Here is a 27351-nt window from a genome sequence, read left to right as displayed (position 1 = left end):
GTTGTAATTCCCATGAAAAAGCGGCTACCTACTAGTAACTTTGTTTCTTAGTAACAATAAAACATGTAGTTGTTCACACTTACCACTGAACATGTGAAAGCAACAATGTATCATGTAAACTATTATATATGCATGTCTTCACATACACACCTGTACCTATGTGTATGCTTTCATGCCTCCATACATACACATATCTTTCCAGGAAAATAGCTGTCAGGTGAAGTTGTGATGCTTGTTTCGTAAGTCTGAAAGCAGTATACTTTCTGGAAGTAATACATTTGTTCTTTATGGTTGTGATGTCCCTGTGAGTTTTTAAATTATATTTTTGTATCTGTTTGTATTCAATTGATCAGCCCCATTTAGAAAAGACATTTACATAATGTAATTGGCATATTTAAAATTGCCTGCCTTCCTTATATATGATTTAACTAATAGATGTTGAAATTGTGATCTGGAAATTTAGGTGTTTCATGCCCACTGAAATGTGTGAGAACAACAGTGAATGTGTCTCTAGTGAATCCAATACCGTCTGGTGTATTGGGCTCTCAATAAATACCTGGTGAAAGAGCCAATGAATTTTTCCAAACTCCCAGCTACTATTTTATAACTAAAACATTTAAAATAGAAAGCATTTAACTTTTAGAAATAATCTTGATCAACTTGGTTTGTAAAAGTAAATGTATACATGAGGTACACTTACTTTAGTAAGAATAACTACAGAATCTGCATGTCTGTATGTCTATATATAATTGCAAATAGAAATATTAAATCAACAGAAAATGCCGAGGCTACATATTGATCACAGCTGCAAAATGCTACTACATTAAAACTGTAAACATGGAATGAAAATGAAAGTGACCTCTACCTCTATTTATTTTTTATTAATCATGACAGTATAAGTTGGACACTATTGCTTATTATTTTGTTTTATGTTTAACTTAGAACTTGTATAAAAGTCTGAGTGAAGTGAAGTCTGAAGTGGAAATGGTGATAAAAACTGGACGTCAGATTGTACAGAAGAAACAGACAGAAAACCCTAAAGAACTTGATGAAAGAGTCACGGCTTTGAAATTACATTATAATGAGCTGGGAGCAAAGGTGAGTGTGCCTTGGAACCAGAAACACTGGCTATTTACCACTTTCCTTGTAAATTGCAAAACAAAAGGTAGTAATGATGCACAATTAATGTCTTAGAAAGTTAATCATTTTCTCTCAATACATAGGTACATACACACATTTATGCATACAGACAGAGATAGATATAGTCCCATGTGTAGTTCTTGTTAAGAAACAATAATTAATCCATAAGGATCTTGTTTCCAGTCTGCATTAAAAAATATGTACAGCTCCAAGAGATTTTTATTGGCCCATCGTATGGTTTTAAAAAGGTTTCTTTCCTCTAAACTCGCCTTCTTTTCATTGTATAAATTTGCTTGTGATGACTTAAAGGCTGGAGCCTTTTATAAACTAATGCTCTTACGTGTATTTCGATACAATGGAGTTGACACATTCCACATAGACCACATTAGGTGTAATAGAGCTGTCACATTCCATAGAAATTATTTCCCTGTGTGGCAAGTCTTGCATGATCCACCACATTTGGCTAATAAGGTAGCATGGATACCCAGTGAAGTCCTATTGCTCTCTGATTATTTGTGTATTTTTGTCCTGATAGTGTTCAGTGCCCAGTTCCATGTCACCGTTAATTAAAGATGTTTATATTTCTCTATCTGCTTTCCCAAACAGTGGAATGACGAGGATCGTTACCCCACTTTCCTCAAATCAAACATTCTCTATCTATGCTCTATAGATTTAGAAGTTTTATGGCTGAAAATAATGATAGTAATCATAAAAAATAGTCATAATGGCATGACTTGTCACCTTCAAGGACCGACCTAGCCTTTTCCATGCTGACACAGTAACACAATAATCATTTCTGTCTTTTAAAAAGTTGTGATATCTGAATATATTGTATGGTATCTTAGATAATAAGAATATTTTATTAACATCGTGTTTGTTTGCTTAAACTTATGCAAATAAAGTTGTCCATTTTTGGCATTTAGGGCTATTTATGAATAAGTACAAATTTAAGTACTTTAGGTGAAGACCTTTAAATTAGGAGCATTTGCAGACAGTTTCATTTTCCTGACACTTCGTGTGATAAAACAAATAGAGTAAAATAAGGGCCAAAGCAGAAAAAAATAAAAATGCATACATTTTAATTTCCTTCTGAATAAAAGAGATTTACTGGGATCGAAGGGGAGAACAGAGTACATTTTTACGTCCCACGTTCTCCACTTTATTAAATATAACAACATCAGTGAGATACCTGTTACTTCATTTTAGGCACAAATATAAATGTGTGTCCACATTTGTGAAGTATCCCTACAGACACAAATTTCTACTATTTCACCCTGTAAGTAGATGGAAGGTTATGTTTTAAAAGTACTAATTGCAAATTACTTTTGACCAAGAGAAGGTAAATTTTAGATTAAAATGGAACTCTGGAAATAACTGAAGAACTATTCACATTAGTTGGCAATCTTTGTTTTTAGATTTTAAAAACTTGCTAATTTATATGTCACATGTTTGAAAGGGAGCTCACTGTCATGCTATGGCAAAATGTTTTCCTTCTCAACTGATCAAAAAGTAGGGAACACTGATGCATAATAAATAGGAAAACATGGTGATAAACTTGAAATAAAATACACTTCAAGTGCTTGTGTAAGTCCACCAAGGTACCTCTGGATTAAGGCTCCAAGCTCGGAGCTGTCAGCACAGAGCCCAACACAGGGCTGGAACTCACAAAATGAGCCGTTAGATCATGACCCAAGCCAAAGTCGGATGCTTAACTGACTAAGCCACTCAGGCGCCTCTATCCTTCTGGACAAGTTTATCATTGTGTTAAAGATAACCACAGAGGGGAAGGTAGTATCTGTAGTTAGCATCTCATCTAGGGTTTATAGATTTTTACAGATGCCAATTGTTCCGTATTTAGCATCAATAGAATCATCTCTAATATTAATCATAAAGCTACAAGTTGTTAATTTCTGGAAAGCTGTTCTCTTTACTCAAGAGTCTCTAATTTGACCTATGTGACTTTGCACTAAAATAATCTATTAATAGATTTTTTTATTAAAAAGTAGATCTTGTGAAAAGGTCATTTCTTTGTGCTTTCAAATATGAATGTTGTCTGGGCCTTTTAGTTCTTTCGTTCTTCCTTTCCTTTCCTTTCCTTTCCTTTCCTTTCCTTTCCTTTCCTTTCCTTTCCTTTCCTTTCCTTTCCTTTTCATTGCTTTTGCCTTGAAGAATTTCCCAAAATCTTTGCCTTTGCAAGAGTAAATTTTACATAAAATAGTCCCTGAATGTAAAACAATAAAAATGAAGTTTGAAGACTATTAGTGACCCAAGTTACTTATTATTAAGTGAATGAGTCTCATGAAGATGTAAAGTAGTATTTAACCTCGAAAATATATATTTGAAAGTTTATGTTTATTTTAACCATTTGGCACTTGGTGATATCATTAAAGCAAAATGAAATACTAAGAAATCATACTTTAATAGCATGATAGAATACAGTAAAAAGGCAGGGCAAAAATTTATTTTTGAAATAAAATTTAGAAGCAGTAACAATAAAAAGAATATATATAAATATTGTTACAAAAATGTGGTAAGTCATGTATTCCTTCTCCAAGAAAAAAAGTCCTAAATTGTTGAATTACCTTCAACAACAGTGGTTCTATTTGATAAAATCAAACAAAACAAAGCCTATTTTAATAGATTATTATTTTTGTGTAAAAAAACCTTCTATTTTAATCATCTTCAGAATTTATATAGTTGTACTTGCCTGACTTCAATGTACGCTCCTTTTTTGTTAGCTCAGGCTGCCATAACAAAATACCATAGATCAGGTGGCTTGGACATTTATTTGTTCACAATTGTGGAGGCTGGGGAGTTCAAGATCAAGGTGCCAGCTTAGGAAGACACTCTTCCTGGTTTGCATAAGCCACATCCTTATTGTGACCTCTCAAGGCGAAGTGAGGAGAGGGAGTAGAAGGATGGGAGAATAGGGAGTGGGAGGAAAGAGAGATCTTTCTTCCTCTTCTAGTAAGACCACAGTCATATCAGATTAGGGTCTTACCATTATGATCTCTTTTAACCTTTATTACTTCTTAAAGATCCTATATCCACATGCAGTCACAGTGGGGTTTTGGGCTGCAGTGTCTTAATTCAGAGTGGAGAGGATGCAATTCAGTCCATAGCACTTTTCTTCCAGAATATATTTTTATCTGTTTATTATCATCAACTTAGCTTCATTGTTCAGTGAATAGAAATTGAGGACTTGCTTGTGTAGCTTCTCTGTGCTTTGATTTTTATGGAAATATACTTAAATAGCAATAGGCCAATCAACCTCAAATACTCATGCTCACGTCGTCAGTGCTCCTATCAGCCTCACTTACATTTATCCAGGGAACGACTGCTGAGGCATTCTACTGCAGGTGGCACTCTTTTAAATGTATCCCTTTTCCACACACGTGCACACAAAAGTGTAAAACTCAATTTTCCTTAAGATGGCAGTGTCTCCTGTTTTATTAAAACCTATTTAGCTGGATATAAACAAAATAGAATAAATAAAAATCAATAATGCATTAGCTCTGGGAAGATAGAATTTCTTTAAAATATCGAATCTAGGATTCCTTTTCTATCACTAGTGCATAGAAAAAAAAACAACTATGCACAGAAACACACTGTAAGGTATATTTTTTTTCTCCCACACAGAAATAAAATCCTCACAGTCCAAGGGGCAGATGCTTTTACTTCCCTGAAGGGGGAAATCTGTAAAAGAAAAAAAAATTGAATTTGCAGCCTCAGCAACTAAACATTTTTTTTTAATGTGCATACACCTCTGCTAAAGAAACTAAAACATTTTGTTGAGTGCTTGGAATCCATATCAAAGTTTCAGTGTGTTTATTTTGATTGTAGCATTTTGAATTCTTTAAAGGTATCGTCACTTTGGCATTTTTCATGCTTACGGCTGGATTATTATGTATTCTTATGTGTGGATGTGTGCATATGTGTGTGTGTTTGTGTATAGATAGATGGATTGATCAACAGATCAAGAAGAGATTCTCGGCTTTTTGTTCAACCCACCAACCCTAAACACTTACAGATTGTAGGCATATCTGGAGAGGTTGTGGAATGCTACGCATTTGTTCATTCTCCGTGTGAGAATGTGGAAGAATTTGATTTTGGGGGGCGGGGTTTAGTTCTAAACATTGAAAACTGGGACACAAAATCAGGTTATGATTTTCTTTGTTAACAGGGATAAAAATTTTGTTTCGGAATTAAATCATTTATCCCCCTTGGATGGCAAAAAATATTTAAGGGGGAAGTGACTTACTCTTTGTGTTGTTTTTCTGGAAAAGTAAGGCACTTTATAGATACGATGACAATACAATTGACCATTTTAAGCATTATAGAAATAATTTTCCTGCCTGAGAGAAGCCATATTGTTTCTTTCTCCATTTTGATTCCTTACTAGCAAACCTCATTTGTCTACAGAGGATTGTAAACTTTGCCATCCATTTGGTAGGTGATTGAAGATTTTTTAAAAGCAGTGTGTTGGGGCGCCTGGGTGGCGCAGTTGGTTAAGCGTCCGACTTCAGCCAGGTCACGATCTCGCGGTCCGTGAGTTCGAGCCCCGCATCAGGCTCTGGGCCGATGGCTCAGAGCCTGGAGCCTGCTTCCGATTCTGTGTCTCCCTCTCTCTCTGCCCCTCCCCCGTTCATGCTCTGTCTCTCTCTGTCCCAAAAATAAATAAAAAACGTTGAAAAAAAAAAATTAAAAAAAAAGCAGTGTGTTATATCTTTAGTTTGACTTACATCATTCAATATATTTAAAAAATTTGACCATAAATTATTTTTATTTATATTGAAGAAAATGATTATAGATTTTTTTTTTCTACCTGATATAGGACAGAGTCTTTTGGAGAAAGGATCTCATCTTCCCCAGACTGTGTCTATTCACCATTAATAGAATATCTGGTTTTTCTAAAATATTATTTTTGAAAAGTAAGAAAAAGGGTATTTTTAAATGATAAAACTATTAAAGTTCCTATTACATGAGTATAACTAAACCTAAATTGAAAAAGTAAACCAAGTTACATTTTATTATCATTCTTGTCAGGTGACGGAAAGAAAGCAACAGTTGGAAAAATGCTTGAAATTGTCCCGTAAGATGCGAAAGGAAATGAACGCCCTGACAGAATGGCTGGCAGCTACAGATATGGAATTGACGAAGAGATCAGCAGTTGAAGGAATGCCTAGTAATTTGGATTCTGAAGTTGCCTGGGGAAAGGTAAAGCCTGTATCACTGAAGGTTATTTTTAACACACAAAGAAACACACAGCAATGTGAATTTGCAAGACACTATTAATGTGCAACAGTAGTTGAATTACAAATATTATCTTGCTTCACTTGTCCTTTCCTTAAAATTTCATCAGTAGTTTAACTCTGTATTTCTGAATCATGATAAAACCGGTGGGCAGCTGTAGCCAGAATCTCCCCAGAGCTTGTTTAGAATTAGGTAGGTTATGAATCAGTCCTTAAAAATACATGCATCATTTGTCAGAAAGTGAATCCAGAGCGGAGATTCTCTGTTCCCTAGCTTGCCCAAGATTGCTTAGAGGGACTCCACAACCATGATGAGAGCAAGGAGGCACAGGCTGCGGACAGTTGGGCTGGACAGGTCTTGAAAGATCAGCAGACTGCTGATGTCACAATTAAAAACAAAGTCTCGAGGGGTCTGTGCAGCTGCTATGATTTCCATCACCAAAGGGCACAGGGTTTCCTTTAATCTTCAGCTGGTACATACCTGCTGTTTCTCTTGACAGCTAGTCAGACATTACTGCCCCCTAAAATTTAAGGTCAAGGTACTCATAGCTTCATTTTTGTTTCAGTTGATTCATTACCGGATTACTTGAAAAGCTGTTGATATAAAGGAAACAGTCAATATCAATAATGTGTTTTCATCTTAAACTTTGCTGAGCCATTAGGCATTTAGAAAAAAAAAATCACAGCACACTCTACCCCCTTGATTTTTTTTAAATTAACAAACACTTGCTGTATCAGTGAGATGTTCAAGAAATCTGTGCTTTATTTTTGATTCAGCAGGCTATTTGGATTATCCAAACTTGGGAAATTGTAATTGCATTAAGTAAAAACTTACAATCCTACAATAAGACCAAAACTGAAGACTGATTTTCTTTTATGTAAATTCAGGGGACAAGTATCGATAAAATGTTGTTACATAAATAGTTTTCAAGTAAAGAGTAGGGAATGATTTCTTTTTCTTCCCACTCAGAATAGATTTATTGGTGGAGATATTGAGTTGTATTTATTAGGTCAGGATCATATATGTTGTGAGATGATTACAGTAGCAAGTTCACAGGGGACAAGGAAAAAAATACAGTGGCCTTATTTTTTTCCCTTATTACCCACACAAGTATTATATTTTTGTGTGATACTTTAGTTCGAGCCAATGGCAATCATATACTTAGATGCAGGCTGGGTGGCTCTAAGAAATAAGTGAAAAATGGCATGGCTCCCAAAAGTTAGAGGTTTGTTTCTGTCTCGTGTAAGGTAGATAGTTCTGGATAGGGGAAGTAGTTTTGTTCCAGGAAATTCTCCTAAGGTAGGTGGCTTCCATTTCATTGTTCTGCAGTCTTCTGGGTATTTGTATTCTCATGGTACAACTCGCTCACCACCACACTTCGCTCCCTGCCCATAAAAGGAAGGGAAAAAAGGAAGTGGAGGGAAGCCAGCTCCCTCTTAAAGCTCTGTTATAAAAGCCCCATGCATCATTTTGCCCATATTTTTATTTGCCAGATGTTAGTCACCTGATCATATTTAGCTTCCAGGGAGGATGGCAAAAGATAGTTCCTAACTGGGTGGCCATTGTGTCCTGCTTGAATGATGAGTAGAGTTTGTTTGTGAAAAAAGAGAATACGTTCTGGGGGACACATAGCAGTTTGGTCCCCAGCAGTATCAGCCCTGCACTTTTTATCATAAGATACAGGCGGCGGGAGACCTGCATCATCTGTTTCTCTTTATAAAAACCCATGCCCTGTCGATGGCACTTTCTACCATAAGTACTCATACACAAACAAAACAAGGCCCAGAAAATGCTTATGATCTACTAGAGTATGAAATACAGTAAAACATGCAAGGGCAAAGTGGTATCGTATGTAGAGGATTCCTGAAAATAATCCAGGCTTTATTCTCACTTACCCTCCCCTTACAATTCTGGACAGTATCTTCAAGTGTTCATATCCCCATTGTAATGGGTATATTAGTTTGCTAAGTCTCCTGTAAGAAAGTACCACAAATGGGTGGCTTAAACAGCAGAAATTTATTTTGTCACTGTTTTGGAGGCTGGAAGTCTGAGGTCAAGGTGGTGGCAGGGTTTTGGTTCGTTTGGAGGCCTCTCTCCTTGGCTCATAAATAGCTATCTTCTCATGTCTTCGTATGATCTTCCCTTTGTACATCCCTGGGTCCAAATATCTCTTCTTCCGAGGACACTGGCCATACTGGATTAAGACCCACCCTAGTGACATTATTTTACTTAATTGCCTCTCTAACCTTTCTGTCTCCCAATTTGGTCACATTCGAAAGTCTTGGGGTTAGGGCTTCATCATATGAATGTCCAGAGGACACACTTCAGCTCCTAACAATGGGGTAGCTTTATAAATATAATTTGGAATGCTACTATAATGGTACACAAAGGAATAGAGTTAGAAATGAAGGGGATTTAAAAAATTCTGACTACAATTTACAAGTGACTGAGATGAAACTATGGAAGTGTGCCACACAAGAACTCTGAATTCCGCGGTCTCTGTAAGGTCACTGAGTACATCACCTAAGGAGATGTTTGCATTAGCTTCACCATAAAATCAGTAAAAAAACCATACTATTATATAATTAGCTTGGCAAAAGTTTCTAGATTATCCTTGTCATATTAGAAGGCTTGAAGGGTCTGGAGAGGTGTCAAGTTATTGAGTCCATCTGGAAATTACTTTCCATGAAACCAAGGAGTAATACTAACGTGAGATCCAATAGGAAAAAAGTATAGCAAACTGGCATTTCTTTTCTTTTGTGGTAATTTATCACTCTCTCTGGATATTCTGAAACACTAAGCTGCTAATGATATGCTCTCAGACCCCTTAGTGGTCAAATGAAATTATGCACATTTGGATCCAGATTACATACTTTGTTTAATAAACTCATCTGGAAGGTGCCTACAGCTTTTGCAAAAGTCACAACCATATAATAAAAGCATGTGACCTACACATCTAAAGCAGCCACACTGATGATAATTCTTTAAAATGAAAACAATCTCATACACAAAACCCCGTGATTCCCTAGTACATTCTTATTTCCCATGCTTTCTTGGTAGGTGGAGAACTTGACTCAAACTGTTAGTCTTGTCTGCAATTTCAAAGGGTAAATGTCAGATTTTTTTTGAAAAGAAATTGAGTATTCATTTAAATGCAATACATTGAATGTATTTGCCTATCATTCCAAGTATTTTTGACTTGGAGAAAATTTTAATATGTAGAGTCAATTTATTTTTAAACTGTTTCATTTATTTCTACTGAATTTCTTTCAGTTCTGTTGATCTAAGAACATTATATTTATTTATATATATAAATATTTGAATGCCTATATAAAAACATTCTTATGTATCAAATTTAGTTACTAGTGAAGCATTTATTTGACCTTCAGTTTATTCAAACAGAACATACTTTCAAATATATTGCCTACTATTAAATCTTTTGAGTGTTACTTCTACTCTATTCTAATTATACTTATTTATTATATATCTCGTTCCGGAAAAAAAAAAATATTTAGAATGGCTCAAAGAGATACACAGGATTCACCTGGTCAAGCACAAATAAATCAGAAAACTAAAGAAAGGGAAAATTAGAGAAGGAAAATGATGGAAATGTTGCACAGAAATATGCCCACAATATTCCATGGATAGTGTAATAGGCAGAGGAGGGTAAAGCCTCAAAATTTGGCACCAAGCTTCCCATTGGGCAAAATAAGAAGTAAACAGACTTTTTTTTAATTTATTGTGCTAAGAACACTTAACATGCGATCTAGCCACTTAACATTTTTTAAGTGTACGATACTTACAGAAGGAAACTTATTTATGAGTTTCAAAAGTGTTCAAATTATTAAAACTATCATTAAAATATTTTTAATTTACTAGTGAGAGCTTTTTTCCTAAAATTTAGCTACGGAAGAAAAATTAGAGTCATGTATGAGATAGCACCTTTATTAATATTCTTATAAAAAAAACCTAATAAAAAGGTTTGTGTAGCCATTTTTCTATCATCATGCTTCAATGCAGAAACAATGCCATGAGCCTGATTCCGGACTTTCCGTGTCTTCTTCCTGAACAAGTATCCGGAGTTTGGCACCGCAAGATCATTTTGATAGGCCGATGATGTTGTTAAAGTGAACAATCGAAAATAGATTCTCTCATTTTAGTTTCACTCCTGCTCACAATCCTTTTGTCACATGTTCAAAGCCATAGATGTTAGAACACATAGGTCTTCCTAAAGATAGTGCTATATGACACATTTCCAGGTCTTTAAAAGTAGCACGTACTTGGGAAAAGACTATAAACCTGAGAATATCTGAGGTATCCCAGATCAGATTTTCCAGTCTCGAGGAGAGAAAGAATGAGGAAAACTGTGCTGTCAACTCTCACCATATGACTACACTTCCAGATTGCCGGTAGAATCTGGATACAGTGAAAACGTATTCCAAAGTTTTAAAAGGTAAAAGAAAACAGTTTAAATTCAAATAACAGGAAGCAGACATTTTAAAATAATAACAGAAATGAGATAAAAGTTTAATAATGGGAATTGAAAAGTTACACTGTTAATGCTAATTTGAACTTTCTAAAGCTCAGTCGCCCTTTCCCTGTATTTTTAAATTCAAACTGTCTACCTCTATTAGAGTGGTGATAAAGAGAGAGAAATTAATATTAATATTTTGAAAGGGGAGATCATTCCTAGCCGCATGGTCTGGAGAACAGAGATGCCTTAGGGGAACTGTAACAGTAACGTTGGTGACCATCTCATGATCAGACCTATTCCACATTCATACTTTTTTTTTTTTTTGGTGTTTATTTATTTTTGAGAAAGAGAGAAGAGAGACAGAAACACACTACGAGCAGGGGAGGACAGAGAAGGAGACACAGACTCCGAAGCAGGCTCCATGCTCTGAGCTGTCAGCCTGGAGCCCAACGTGGGGGTCGAACTCATGAGCCATGAAATTGTGACATGAGCCAAAGTCGGGTGCTTAATGGACCGAGCCACCCAGGCAGCCTGCCCCTTCCTACCTTTCTAATCTCTGTTGAGAGAGAGTGCCAGGTTGAGATCACAAACACTGATGTCTATAGAGTAGAAATGGAAAGAGTGGAAGGAAATGGTAAGGCAAACTAGAAGTGATTACCAGCAGCTGGGGAGTCTGCTAGCACGACACAGGATTCCTGAGCTGCCGTGACAGTTTCTACTTCCTTGGACTGCTACATGGACATTAACAATTTCACTTGCTGAGAGAACAGGTGGAAATGTGCATTTTGTTCACTGGTGTTTCCCATTCACGTAACATGATATATGACCCATAGGGTATGCTCGGTAAATATCTGTTCAATAAAATCAATGGCAATTGAAGAGATGAAAATTAAAACATAATGACAAAGCACTGTGAGAGAAGAGAAAAATGCTGATGTGCTTTTAACATTGTGATAACTTTTAGAACAAATGGAAATATGAGCATCATCTGATCAAATGCTCCCACTTTATAGATGAGAAGATAGAAGTACTGGCAGTACAGTATTGTCTCCGATTTCAGTAGGTTTTTTCCACGCTACTTACTTTTTAAATTATTTTTTAACATTTACTTATTTTTGAGAGACAGAAAGAGAGCACAAGAGGGGGAGGGCAGAGAGAGAGGGAGACACAGAATCCGAAGCAGGCTCCAGGCTCTGAGCATGTCCACACTGGGCCCGACTCGGGGCTCGAACTCACGAACCGTGAGATCATGACCTGAGCCAAAGTCAGTCGCTTAACTGACTGAGCCACCCAGGTGCCCCCACTGTAATTATTGTTAGAAGTCATATTTTCTAGTAATTTTAAGGTAACCTAACCAAAGTGACCCAAAAAGGTATTTATCGTTCACACTGATATTTTGAGGGTCGATGGGGGGTGGGTGATGGGTATTGAGGAGGGGACCTGTTGGGATGAGCACTGGGTGTTGTATGGAAACCAATTGACATACATTGACACACACAAAGGCTAAGTGCTGATTTGAAATATCATTTGTTAATGTCTTAAAATCAGTTTGATTAGTTAGATACAAGTAAATCAATTCTCAGTATCCCATATGGCTACAATTATTTAGCAAATGAATTGAGCACAAAAATATAACTGTAGAAAGCAGATAGTTATGTGATTAAATAGAAGTTTATATCTCAGATGATATCATTATGTTTGGAAAATATAAGCTTCAGCAAAATTTAATCTATATGATTTTCTGATTTAACCAGTAGCAGATTTCATGCATTCCAAATTTAGTTTCAGTAGTCAAAAATTCAAAGCCACTTAAATAATTCAGCTACATTAGAGCCCTTTTAATAGTCACAGTATTGTGTAAAAATTACAATGATCAAATACAATTCCGTGGAAAAATAATTTTGGTTCTATAATACTTTAGATCTATCCGCTTTGGGGGTCGTACATATCTACCATTTTTCATCAGTTGACCGTTAGGTTTTACTAAAAGTAAAGTAGTGTTGGGATACCCAGAGTTGACTGAAAGAATCACACATATACACAAATGTTGAATTCAATTCAGGATGTTAAATAATGCAAAATAATTGATGCCTAAATAGCCACTCATGTAACAAATCATTGTGATTTTCACGTTGATTTCAGGGACAGATTTTTATATTCAGCATTCGGAAGAAAGTGATAAGTTGACTCGGTTATCTTTCTGCTGTCCTTTCAGTCCTACAATTTTAATGACAATCACCCAGTAAAATCTTGTGACAAACTGTATCATTTTGTTTTCCCCTTGCTTCTCAGCATTGGCTACACACTGAAATCACCTGGGAAAATTTAAAAGACGATCAGTGCCTGGAGCCCACCCCTAGACATTATGATGTAATTGACCTGAATGTGGCCGGTGTGCCTAGTAATTCAACAAAGTTTGCGAACCACTAGATAATGCAATATAAGTGGTCGTAACGAGATCTACATTCAGTTCAGTCAACCATGCCCTGTACTTTTTTTTTTTTTAGACAATCACCTTTCGTAGTTTAAAGAGATCTGGCCTCTGGTCCTAGATTATCTGGATAATTGCCTCAACTCATCACTCCTTTTAGCTATAAAAGCATGAGAACTATTACTTATTTCTAAAGTCTGTTACACTATCATTCCCATGAAAAATTACATATCTTTTTTTTTAAAGCGGGCATAGTAATTTATCTGTGAAGTGAAATAACACTAGCAGACCATTAACTTGGTACAATGAATGCATCAAGCAGCTGTTACTTAGAAAATAGAACATCTGTTAAATGCCATTGGAGTCACTATTCACTGTCATTATAGTTATAGCTATAATTTCTGTTCTGCACATTTTGCTTTCATGAAATTCTTCTTTAATAGACAATACATTATTAATAAAAAGTCAATACACATTGCCATAAAATCCACCATTTAATGTTTTATGTTCTTTCTGAATTTATCATTATATTATTCCGTCACATTAGCCTAATAATAAAATAAGTCCTAAAGCTCTAGCCACGGCAGAGTAATGTAGGGACCTGAGAAGACAATTAGTAACGTATTTTATCACATTGAAGATATTAGATTGTATGATGCACCATTGATTTAATTACAGCTGCTGTGGCTCAAAAGAAACACCACCACCTTAAACATAAATACAAATTGTAAGTGTCATGTCAATTTTAGAAATCTTAATATGTGACAAAGTGCATTTTAGAATTGCAGTAATATAATTTTTAAATTTTATTCCCATAAATACATTTTGTACCGAAAGGTGAAAGAACTCTCTCCCATTCCTGATGAAATAGTCTAATACTTCTGTAGACTGACTAAAATGCAGAACCCACTTGGGGAGGGGAAGCTTTTAAAATACGTTTTGGGTGCTTCAGTTAACGCTTCATCCATATTAGAGGCAACTTACATAAGGGATTAACAAAGAGCTAAAATGAAGAATCTAGTACCATCTTAGTAAAAGGAGAAAGGTATATGGAAATAGTATTATGGCACGTTTTTTACTAAATGTGGGGCTGAATGAAGATAGAATCTATGGGACAGGGGACCCTTAGAGATGAAAAAGGCTAGGGGTGGGGAGAAGGAATGATAGGAAATCAGAGAACTTAGCCAAAGACTGTAAGTCAATGGGAAATTCCAGGAAAACTTGTGGAAGCCAGCAGACCATGTGAGATCAAGCCCAAGTGGGCTATGTTTCTCAGCCCCAGTCAGAAAATAGGTGTGCAGGTGTTTCTATGGGGCCAGATAATTAATTGTACAGTTTTTACCATTTTACCTTTATATAAAATTAAGAGAAATGTTTCCTTCATGTGACGGTGTGATCGTCAGAGACCAAGGGGACAAGTTTTCCCATCCTGCTAACCCATCAGTGAAGTGAGTTGATAAGCTGCTGGCTGAATCCTGGAACCTCATGCCATTTTAAATTAGACTCGAGTGAGTTAACTTAGAGATAAGAGGAATGAATCAGAATGTACTGGCCATCCTTCACATGAACACATGGGTATCTTCATTAGGAGAAAGTATCCTATGCCACCCCTTTTGTATTATCAGTAAGTTGGAGTAGCATTTGAAAATTGCTATGGCTAGGAAGAAGTAGACAACAGATTTGTTTCTTTGAAATCATGGAAATTAGTGTTTAATATTTTGACTATTTGGGAGCTATTAAATGTTACGAATTAAACATATGGACAATATGGGGCGCCTGGGTGGCGCAGTCGGTTAAGCGTCCGACTTCAGCCGGGTCACGATCTCACGGTCCGTGAGTTCGAGCCCCGCGTCAGGCTCTGGGCTGATGGCTCGGAGCCTGGAGCCTGTTTCCGATTCTGTGTCTCCCTCTCTCTCTGCCCCTCCCCCGTTCATGCTCTGTCTCTCTCTGTCCCAAAAATAAATTTAAAAAAAAAAAAAAAACCAAAAACAAAACAAAAAAAGAAATAAAGTTCATTTAAAAAAATAAATAAATAAACATATGGACAATAAAAATATGTTAGACTTTATGGCAGTTTATATTTAAACCAAGTTCTACTCCAAGCTGATATTTTTCCTGTGTCGTTAAAAACCCCAAGTGCCCAGTGTATATTTCACATTAAGCTGCTCTTGAAACTCCCAAAATTGGGCTTAAGGCCATGTCATATAGGTCAAAATAAAACTGAATGTGCATAATTTTGCTATGTACTCAGCCTTAAAATCAACCTTAAAAGCTTTCATGATTGAAAAAAAAAAAAACCCTAAAAGTTGAGTTACAACTTAGTCACTCTAGTCACTGAATTTGAACTTGTTTATTCTGAAGGGTTTACCCTTCAGAACCCTCTCCATATCTCACCCAACAAGACAGCCAGAGAAGTGATGTGTGTTGAGGATTGGATGCCTTTTAAGAGAAGGAAGTATCGTGTTTGTTCAACTCTTTTCTCCCCAACTCACCAACCCCGTAAATAACTTCATCCCTTAGAGAGGCATGAATAAGGGTATAGAGAGAATGGCTGAAACAGTAGCTGGAGTTCAATCTAGTAGTTCACTTCTTAATAAAATAGCAAATATAGACATTCTGGTGATATGGGAAACTATTAGAAATGGGAGAATGGTTGGTTCCTTAATATCATAAAATGTATGTTTCTAGTTTCTTATAAGTACCCCATATTTTCCTTTCGGTGGCTTTTGATTCTGACCGTCATATTTTTTTCATCATGTTGCACTTTGTCCGTAGTCGGTCCAAACCATGCAGTCCTTTATGGTGAATTTGAGTTTCAAGTATCACCTCTCCTTTAAAGCCATTCAAGCTCATCCCAGCCATGACTACTACTTGTCAACAAATTATGTGCTTTCTAGTACAATATCAAATTATTTTATTGCATTTTAGCTTTACTCTGCAGCTACACTGTGGGTAAAATTAAAGCAAGGTATGCAAAGACTAGCTCCTTTCTAATCTCTGGCAGTGATTGGCACAGTACAGAGTGGATATTAAACACCAAAACCAAATTTACTAATTGAAATTGAGATCTTCAGAGAGCAAGATGGGTATGTTTATTTGAAGTCTAAGATCATATTATGTTAAAATCATACTTTTAATTGTTTTAATTTAAATTCAAGTTAGTTAATATACAGTGTAGTAATGGTTTGGGGAGCAGAACCCAGTAATTCATCACTCCCATGTAACAAACAGTGCTCATCCCAGCCAGGGCCCTCCTTAATGTCCATCACCCATTCAGCCCATCCCCCCACTCACCTCCGCTCCAGCAGCCCTCAGTTTGTGTTCTTTATTTAAGAGTCTCTTATGGTTTGCCTCCCTCTGTGTTGTTAGCTTATTTTTCCTTTCCTTCCTCTCCGTTCATCTGTTGTGTTTCTTAAATTCCACATATGAGTGAAATCATATATTTGTCTTTCTCTGACTTATTTTGCTTAGCATACTTTTAACTTAAATCTATTTTATACACTGAAGCTATTGTAAAAAAAAACTATTGTAGGGAAAAGTTAAAAATCTATTAAATGAGCACAATATTTTTTCCTAATGAAAAATACCATTTATATAAATGACTTAATACCAATTCGTTCTTGAATACCACGTGTAACGGTTTAACACTATGTGTTTTTGTTTTTTTTTTTATGGTAAGAGTGTAAATTTTCTCATCAGTCACTTTTGGACATAAGCAGTTATGAACCATTATGATGATCACTGCTTTCTTCAATCTCATGTTCGTGACGGAGATAACTTCAATTTCTCTGAATCCTATCTTATAATATTGAGGAAGCTAGAGTGACACTGGAAACTGTCTACATTTCCTGTTTTATTCTTTTCATTAGCTGAATGAAGTATCCCTGGACATTAAACATTCTGTCTTGAAAATTAGCTGTAGAATTTTGGCAGATGTTTAACCCATAATAGTTGGTTGTGATCCATGAACTATGGGCAACAATATTTCCTAAATGCAAAACTTCAGCCCTTCTGAGGTTTGGAAATTCACATTGCCTTTAATTGCATTGCCTGGCATAGAAGAGACAGATGTCTGTGTGCACAACAAATTTTTACATCAAAGCCAAAACATTGTGTCATCTTGAGGACAATTTAAGATATAATTAACAATCCAAATACAAAATAAGATTCAACTTTGTGAGGCATTACCTTTGTGAATCAGTCAACTCTAGTGACAAGCCACTAGTCTGGAGCCAATGCAGGAAGTAGGCAATGTTCATTTGCATATCTTTCCCTATCTTTGACAAACACATCTAGAGTCTAAAGTGTATAAGGAAAGGACTTTCTCTGTCATCTTATTCACAGTGCCTGGAACAATGACCACCACGGAAGGTTGTAAAGGTTCTGTAATACACAAGGTTGCAGAGGAAAGGAATGAAAGGGCTGAAATGTAGCCCATGACCACTCCCACGTCAAACTCCAGAGGGGATATTTGTCCTGCACAGGAAGTATTTCTCATAATTTCCATAAAGATATTAAGTAGAATCACCTATGCCATTGCTACAACAGTTATGTTTTTAGTAGGAGCTCAGTAACATTTATGATTGATGCATGAAGGAATTCCTTCTGTGCTGCTAAGCTAACTCACGTAGTACAGATGACACCTGCATTACAGGGAAGCCTCTACGTGATAGCCCCTGAGTGCATTTGCCCATAATTACTTCCCATAAATTACTGCCCATAACAATTTCAGATATTTTTATATTGGAAAAGAAAAACATAAATACTCAAGAATATCTTAGGAGAAACCATGTCTTTTGTACACAAATTACTTTCTACAATCTTTTTGCCTCATTTATTTCCCCCTATTTATGTTATGTGAAAAGCAAAAACCAGACGTGTATACATAGCGGTTTTGAGTGCAGTGGGACCGGGTGGTGTGAAAGAAAGCCAGCCACAGCAACTATTCAGACTTTTCTATTATTAAGATAGAAAAGAGACATTGAGACCATCAAGGAGTTAGAAATGGGCTATAAGCTGGCCTTATAGAGACCCTCTCTCTTGATTACGTGGACCACCTCTCTTACTCTCTGTGTGTAGGTTTCATTTGCCTCTTCGCAGGTGGGCTCCTTCCTCTTTCTATTGCTGCTCCAAAGCGATTTTGTCCTACCATGACTTAGGTTTCCTGTGGTGAAGACGTCAGTTTCATTTCTAAATGACTTCTAAGTTGGTGTGTTATCACAGTCCCTGTATGTTTTAGTTAAACTTCTTGAGAATATCTGCTCTGCCTTACTCCCTAGTGAATATCCAATGACTGTATGTGGGCAGTTAGGGACCAGGGCAGAGGCAGGGAGGTGCAAGTTGGTCACCTGGTCAGCCATGATAGATCACAAGAAAAGGGCTGGAGGTAGAGCCGACAGTAAACATTTATACTAGGATCAGTTTTTCTAGCAACTTTCTACATGATTTCTCATATTAGATGTGCTTGTTTTCACGTTTTGTAAATTAAGACTTAGAAAGCAGCAGTGCTCTCTTCAGGGATTTTAATATTACCTCTTCATTTTCATAGACCTCTAATTGAAAGTCAGCATTTTTTTTCAGTTACGAATGTGAGCAACAGACCTCAGCAATCTCAGCAGTCTCTACAACTTGGCCACCAGTAGAGAGAGCAGATCATTTTATATCACATTCTAGTCATTGTATATATTTCAAAATGCCAGTTATGGTCGTGCCTACTTTGAAATCCTCCTAAAGATCTGATGCTCGATTACTCTAGTTACACACGTTAGTAAAGAAAATAGGCATTACTGTCTTACCAGGTGGGAAAAGACATTTTGTATATTGTATTCCAGTATAACTCATTTTCCTTAAAATCCGATGGATTTAAATTTGGTTTTAAAAATATTATTATGAGAAGGAGTCCTTAAGTTTAATGAACTGCCAAATAGGTTCGTGGCACCAAAATGCTGACAATTTCTGCTGTAGAAATGTAAGAGTGCAGTAATTACTGACTTTTCTAAAAGCAGTTGCTTCTTTGTAGATAAGGTTTCTAAGGCCTGTCTTCACTCAGTATACTTACAAAGTAAGTAAATATAAATATGTTTCAGTGGACAATGTGTATGTTTATCTGTTAAATATATATCATCATAAATAAATAGAAATTAATCGTGTTTATGTATACCTATATGTTTATATATACCCAATAAGGAAACTCCAATATTTATGGTGTGATTTGCATCACCCATAAAGACACATGGAAGGTTTAAGTCCTTAAAAAATCTTATTATAGTAACCATACACACGGTCATTTCAAAAGGATTAAATCTTAAGTCTACAATATATTACTCCAAGCTCAAGTACTGTCCTTTTCACAGGCTACTCAGAAAGAGATTGAGAAACAGAAGGTTCACCTAAAGAGTGTCACAGAGCTTGGAGAGGCCTTGAAAACGGTTTTGGGCAAGAAGGAGGCCTTGGTGGAAGATAAACTGAGTCTTCTGAATAGTAACTGGATAGCTGTCACTTCCCGAGCAGAAGAGTGGTTAAACCTTTTGCTGGTAAGAGGCCAGAGGATTTTCAAGCCCTCTGCATTGTGAGAAGGAAATTACATGTGATTTGAATAATAATATTTGTGTCTGTAAATTCCTCAGCTCCACGAAAATGATGGCTCTTAATTCAACATCTGCAACTCTGTTTTAATATCTTTCCATGTCTGTGCCGTATTTTGTATGGAGACCACATTTAAGTGTATTTTGAATGATACTACTTTTTTGTGTCTTTTAATATTGTAGAAAGTAGGACAACTCTTTGAAGAACATTGTCTAATCAATAATATGTCATGGTATGTCTCTTTAACATTAAGGAATACCAGAAACACATGGAAAACTTTGACCAGAATGTGGATTACATCACAAACTGGATCATTCAGGCTGATGCACTTTTGGATGAATCTGAGAAAAAGAAACCTCAGCAAAAAGAAGACATACTTAAGGTAGCAAATAAAATATTATGAAAAGTAATTTTCTAATTGCACAATTATGTCGCTCATCAAGGACTTCTTAATAAGAGTGAAAAAAATCTTCCTTCCTTCCTTTCTGCCTTTGTACCTTCCTTCCCTCCCTACTTCCTTAATTCCAATGGGAGTTAATAACTTTGAAGACTTTTGTAATCTGGATATCTCCATATCCACCTCTCAGCTCATTACGCACAATTTAAACTCTGATGGCAAAGGGATGCCGGGATTTATTTTGGTGTCATGTTGCCAACTCCTGCCCATTTTACTCGTCGTAGTAAATATCTCACGTTCTTATATCTCACACAAGGATCCATTTTCCAGTATCATCCACAGCCCATTCTGAGGAAAACCTGAAATCCAATCATCTGGGCATTTTGCGTATGCAATCCAAATCTTAGTAATTAGTAACAATATTGAGCTTATATAAAACTGGATGCTTTTTATTTTTCGCTATATGTAAAGTAAACATGGCTTTGTGTTCTCTCTTTGTGTGGTAGAACCAATTATTAGGACATCCTAAGTCATCTTTCTCAAAGGCAACTTAATTGTTACTTTTTAAAGATGGTGGCTATAAAAGGATATGAGAGGTATAATGTGTGAATTTCTCTTGTTGATGCTATATTATCTCTCTTCAATAACATCTTAAATAGGAAGACTTGAAATTTAACAAATTCCATTTGAATTAACGAGTCCTTATTCTGTTTTGCTGAAAAAAATTGTATTTAATTAGTGGGTTATTACTTAAGGAGCACCCAAAAACTGTAGTTTCTGTGTGTACAATTCATTCATTTCTTTTTTATGAAGTGCCTATTTTCCAAAGATTACAATTCATTTTTAATGAAAAACTGTTGATATGTTTCAGCCTATCCCCAAAACAAATTACTCTCCTTTGTGTACCTTACTTTGCTCTCTCTTGTCCTTTGATGTGTAGCTAGGGACTGCCATGTTAAGGTGGCATTTCCTTCAAGGCCTTTGGAATAATGGGAGCTGAGTTGTTTCACTTAGAGTCTCTCTGACCTCTCGAGTCAGGCAAAACCTTCGTCAATCCCTCTGTCTTTCACACTGAATTCTTATCTGTTGGAAAGTCCATTTTTTCCCCATGACACCTAGGAAGGAAAAGAAAATTGTTCCTCAGCTGCCTTTCTTCCCGAGCATACGTTAAGGTTACCCCACAGCGAGGAAACTGAGTCAAGTGAAGATAAAATAAGACTAAAGAAAAAATATTACAGTCGACACGGGCAACAAAGGGTAGCCAAGAAAACATCCCTCGCGCCTCCTGAGACTAAGTAAACACTTTACATAAACATAGATCGCACTTAGACCAGGACTGTGGCCAATATTGCCGAGATCACACACATTTCCCACTCTACTCCTCTCTTTTATGGAAGTTGACTTCGTTCCTCCCTCTCAACTCCTCTGCATGTGCTCATTCTTTCCTTCTCTTTCTCGCTCTCTTGCTGTCTCTCAACTTCCACTTAATTACTAACTTCAAGCCCTGTCTCTTGCTCACGGAATATAGCGTTTAAAGGCTGAAATGAATGACATGCGCCCAAAGGTGGATTCCACGCGAGACCAAGCAGCAAACCTGATGGCAAACCGCGGCGACCACTGCAGGAAAGTAGTAGAGCCCAAAATCTCAGAGCTCAACCATCGATTTGCAGCCATTTCTCACAGAATTAAGACTGGAAAGGTAGGAAGATCTGCTCCAAGGTGGAAACTAGTGATAAATGATCTCTTGCGAAGGTTGCGCAGTACTCTGAAGGGGGCGGGCGACCCCCACGGCAAGGTTTTCAAAACGAAAATGAAGGCCAAAATGTATTTAAGGAAATTTTACCCCTGAATCCCATGGGAGATCAATCTCTCCCCACTCCCCTCCACCAGTCTCTCTGTCTCCCTCTCTCTGTCATTTTTCTTTACATGCCACAGCTATTCTAGAACTGCATTCTGTACTGGTTTACATATGTACTTTCAGGGGTAACCTACAGCAAAGTAACAAATAGCATGCTGCAGGCCAACAACGACAAACAAAAGCACAAAAGACATCCATCTAAGGAAAGCACTGCTGACTTCTTATGCCAAATATAATATTGCTTGTGTGTAATATGGATCACATATCAAAAATGGGGCCTTGTACATCTCCTGCATGATCTAGGGTGTTTGTATTCTCTTTATTGGTTGTGCACATGTGTGTATGTATGTGTATTTAACTTGCTCTTGCTAATTGCCGATACGTACTGTGACAAAATCCATTAGGCTATAATAACATGCTCAAGCCATAAAAACAAATAATTGCAAAGCTTATATAACCTAATTTTGTAATTTTATATGTCTGTTTATATTGATTCTATTTAATGAAGAACCAGGGGATATGGAATTTTGCATGATAATCCTTTATATTTGTGTAACATTTAATGAAGACAAAAATCTTATCTAATAGGTTGCTTGCAAGAATATATATATATAGAAATCCAGCTCTTTTGGGTGAGTGTCAAGTTGCAAGGAACTACCCCAAATTTTCTAAGATGTCATTTGACACGTTTTTCAATATACATGATATGCTTTAAAACACAAAAATGTATGTAAAATAAACATGTGTATTTACATATACAGATAATTGCTATAAATAATCTTAAATGAGAAAAACATTCTTGAAATACTTGTGAGACGATATGATGTAATATGTCAGGTAAGTGCTGATTCCTGGAACAATAGGAGAATATGTTTGAAAATCGTTTTGATAAATATGGACACCCATAATAGCATGATTTACAATTGCTACATTTTCTAAGGCATTCCAATGTATCATTGTTACATGTACTAGTACATATTTAAAAGAGTTTCTAAAATATATGGTAACGTGGTATGAATTTCAAATACTTTATATGCATGAAACACAGTTACCCTCCAAAGCTCGCCTTCCCAAGGCAAAAAAGTATTAGCTTACCTTAATTCAATGATGCTTCTTTGCAATGTTTAAGTTAACTAGTTAGTGATACTCATTTATGTGCTATTTTATGGAAACTGTCCTCACCTGGAAAATATCTAAAAGGCTCCGAAATTCTATTTTCAGAGCATATAATTGTTTTTGGAAGAATTTATTCTGATACTTAAGACAATTGGTTTTACCTCTAGAGATTATCATCTGAATATGTAATATCTAAACAACCAAAGGCTCTTTCAGTCATCTTAAAAAATGGATGCTAATCCTTCATTACTAGGTTTTATTTTCTTCCTGTTATACATATCACTAGGCTGCAGAATATTTAAGAGAAAACATGGCATTATCTTCTTGACCTTTTCAATAGCAGATTGAGACAAGTTAAGTCACAAGATTGTTACTTGTAGATGCTGAAAAATGAGAATTCAACCTGCGTGATAGAAGCTGACAGACTTAGCATGGCCAAGAGAAGTTTGTGAATTTTCATTCTATATTCTGTACAACTTTGTCACTTACTTCCATAAAGAGAGCCACTTGATGCACTTCTTTTTTTTCTCCTTCCTGAAGAACAGCATAAAAGAGATTTTAAATCAGTATTTTCGATGATAGATTAATTAACAAGAGAATCACATTGTCACTTTTCAAAGTACTCCTTTTTCTCTACATTAATAAAGATGACTGGATGCAGGGCTTTGAAAGAGAATTATGCCCTATCATCATGCTGAAACCAAAACATGGAGGTAGAGCTTATCTAACATTTTGCTGATACATTCATTGCACTGTGCTAGTGAGTGTGGAAATACGCAAGGATACAAAAAATACTTGTTAAAAATAGGTTTACAAACACAAGCTTAAATAGTGTTTACAATCATATGTGCTTAACGCTCGTACATCCTTATGAAGATATTCAATTAGTGAGGTAATTCCAGCAGGCACATAGTATAATATTAAGACCATTGGACGTAAAAGACTGAATTCCCAGCCTAACTTTGTCAGCATTAGGCAGAACATATGATTTCCCTGCAATTCCGTTTTAGTGTTTGTAAGATAAAGGAGTTAAACCCGATTAGTAATTCTTAAAAAGAAAGCATCCCACCCTCCCAGCCCCCAAGGGTTATTATTTAGAACAGAATGTATAAAATAGATAACAGGAGAGTTCCTGGATGGGTGGATTTCTGTCCTTGTATCTTTCTCCTTCCTGTGATAAGATTTAAGTGGTGCAAGTTATGTCCATAGAACGTGGTGTAAAATTTCTGGGTCAGATTAGTTAACATGAGGGGTAATTAGTTAGATTAGCTCTGAAGAGTTCTAAAATTTGACAGTCCAGTGATCTTTTGTTGATGCAATAAGGAATTTAAAATAACGACCTGTATGTGTGTTTGCTTATGGAGTAGGGTAATTCTGGAAGTGCTGGAATTCTCTGGGGTGACCTTTGATCTCGAAATTAAGCTCCTAGTACAGTAGGGCTTATGCAAGGTAAGATTGGGTTGGAGTATTGCCCTTCTTATGGTTGAGTTACACTTAGAAGAATAACTTGGGAGAAAATCTACAATGATAAAATTAATTAAAGTAGGTTGGAAATGTATATGGGTAGAAAAGTGACTCAGTAGAAGAACTAACTTCAGGATTCTTTTAAAGGTCACCTAGAAAGGGCAGTTGAATAGAGCTAAATTTTATCCTGAAAACTCGCTGACAATCCCTGGATTCATTGTTTGGTGAAGAATATGAAGTTTGTATCTCTTGCAGTGATTTTTCATGACAAGAAATTACGAAATCTGGAGATGAGTGAGCATTGAGGTCCTCAGTTTAGATTAATTGAGAACTTACTCATCAGATGCAGCTCTCCACAGTGGTAACTTTTAGCCATTAATGAGAAACAGCATGGTGCAAGGAAGAAATTCTTCCCTTGAAGCCACAAAACTTGTTGGGGATGTGGTCATATATATGACCCTTTACCTCTCAGAGCCATGTTTTTATCTAGAAAAGTCGTAAGCTGTTATTTGTCTTATTTTAACCTCACAACTGTGGTAAATATCAAATGGCCTAGGATACGTAAAAGCATGCATTAAAAAAAAAACACGTATAGATGCAAAGTGAAAAAATAATTAATATCAGTAATGATTTCCATCATATTATATGTTAGCTTTGAAGAGCCAAATTTTTAGAGTTGAGAGAGAAAGTGATGGGAAAAAGAAATGGAGAAATGGCTGCTTTTCTTTCGGGTCACTGCTGGAATGGGCTGAGATCAAGAAGACTTCTTTGCTATTTCCATTGTAAGGACCAGCCTTACATATTATCAAGTGGACCATTATAGGAAATGCTGGGAAATTCTGCTTGTCCCAAATAGGACCTTTAAAATACATTATACCTCTTCCCATTTCCTTGAGGTTTATCAGTAGTATCTGATTGCTTTGAAAAAGCTTAATCCTCATAATCTGTTTGAAATCACTTTGAGAAAATGGCTCTTTTATTGGGGATGGTCAGAATTATCAAAATAAATCAGTGGTAACTTCCTAACCATGAGTAAAGTTGATGGAATCAGTGGGGAAAGACAACATGTCACATCTCTTTTTGTTTTAGGGAATCTGAACATGGTGGCTTAGCACGGTGATGGTGAGGAAGATATTATCAGGAAAAGAAGATGGCAGGAAACAGATGCATAGAGGGCAGAAATAAACTGAGTCCTTAGTCCTTTTCCTTACGGCGTCTCTGCCCCTCTCCATGTTGGGAGAAGCCAAGTTGGAGATGGGAGTCCGCATTTTGGGAGAGATGATAGTTGAGGTAGATCTTAAGGGATTAATGAAGAAACTGTTGGGAAAAGGGACCAATATGATTGATCTCTCACCAACCTTGTAGTATTTCAGATCACAATGTTTGGTTCTGTGGTCCCTGTATTGCTAGGTAAGATGTGATGGATTCAAGGAGCTTACGGTTTAATGACGGAACAAGTCATGTTTGTGGATATTGGTCCAAGAATGAGTGTATGCTAAGTGAATTTAGCCATTCTAGCAACATGGAGGAGGTAACAATTCAGGATAAACCGATGAAAAAGCCCAAGAGTGTATGGAGTGTTCGGTGGAGAGTACATTCAGTTTACTTACAAAATGCAGAGCATGGAGCATGAAGCTTAGTTGTGGATGATAACACTGTAAAGGATGATTAGACACAGCGTGGAGAGATCATGACACACAGACCAATAGTTTATGCTTAATTCAAAAGGCAGTGAGGAGTTCTTAATGGGTTCTTTTTACGTGCCCTGTTGAAAGATTAGTGCAACAGTGGTTGTGAAGAGAATGCATCTGAATAAATTACAGGAAGTAGGGAATCACAATAGTCTAGGTGAGAAACAGTGAGTATCTCAAATAAAGGGATATCTGTGGGAAGGCAAAGGAAGTGACAATCTAGAGCAGTGACTTTCAAACCTTTGTGTACTTGGAGGAATTGTTAAAACACAGATTTCTGTCTATCCCCCCTGCCCACCTCCCATGGAGATTATGATTCAGTATTCCCTAATATTTGCATGTCTAAGAAGTTTTTAGGTGACATTGATGCTAATGATTTGGGGACTCAGTTTGAGAACCACTCGTGTAAAGACACTGAGAACTAACCTAGACATAAATTATTACGTGAGGACCAAAAAGATGGTGAGCTGAAAAGTGACTCAGGTTTCAAGACTCACTGAGTATAAAAGTCTGCATATGAGTTTCAAGAAAAAAATATGCATCAAAATACTTAGTTTCAAAGTAATATTGTCTAAATAGATTTTGTCTAACTATGGCCTATTAGTATAGGCAATTACTTGGTTACAAAATATTATGAAACTTACACATATAATTTGCCTATGTAAATTGTCTTCATTCCTATGGAGCTGAAATTTTGAATTATTGGCCCTGCAATTGGTACTAACCAAAAGAAAAGTGAACTTATTTACTATGTCCTCAATTCTTTTTTTAAGATTTATGTGCCATTAGATATTTGATACCATATATTCTTTAATTTCCATAATGGACTTTAAAATTGCTTTTAAAATTCACGTAGCAGTTTCCCTAGAAGTATTTATTGTAATTGTAACATGAGATTCGGACAATCTGGCATCGTATATGTAAATATTCATAATTTTATTG

The 27351-nt window shown here is 36.3% G+C and overlaps 1 protein-coding gene across 18 annotated transcripts in view; it reads left to right on the top strand.

Moving 5' to 3' along the window:
• The window catches only part of DMD (dystrophin), a 2138536-nt gene that overhangs the window by 913556 nt on the left and 1197629 nt on the right, over positions 1 to 27351 (top strand). For all 18 annotated transcript variants that reach the window (XM_058713880.1, XM_058713888.1, XM_058713887.1 and 15 more), the window contains 5 exons: positions 943 to 1098; positions 6187 to 6357; positions 19652 to 19831; positions 20137 to 20265; positions 21809 to 21979. In XM_058713880.1, the coding sequence (XP_058569863.1) occupies positions 943 to 1098; positions 6187 to 6357; positions 19652 to 19831; positions 20137 to 20265; positions 21809 to 21979 (807 nt within the window). The remainder of the gene's footprint in view (positions 1 to 942; positions 1099 to 6186; positions 6358 to 19651; positions 19832 to 20136; positions 20266 to 21808; positions 21980 to 27351) is intronic.

This window comes from Neofelis nebulosa, chromosome X (assembly GCF_028018385.1).
Source record: "Neofelis nebulosa isolate mNeoNeb1 chromosome X, mNeoNeb1.pri, whole genome shotgun sequence".
Taxonomy (NCBI): Eukaryota; Metazoa; Chordata; class Mammalia; order Carnivora; family Felidae; genus Neofelis; species Neofelis nebulosa.
The sequence above is the reverse complement of the archived record's forward strand: the minus strand, read 5'-3'. Positions and strand labels throughout refer to the sequence as shown.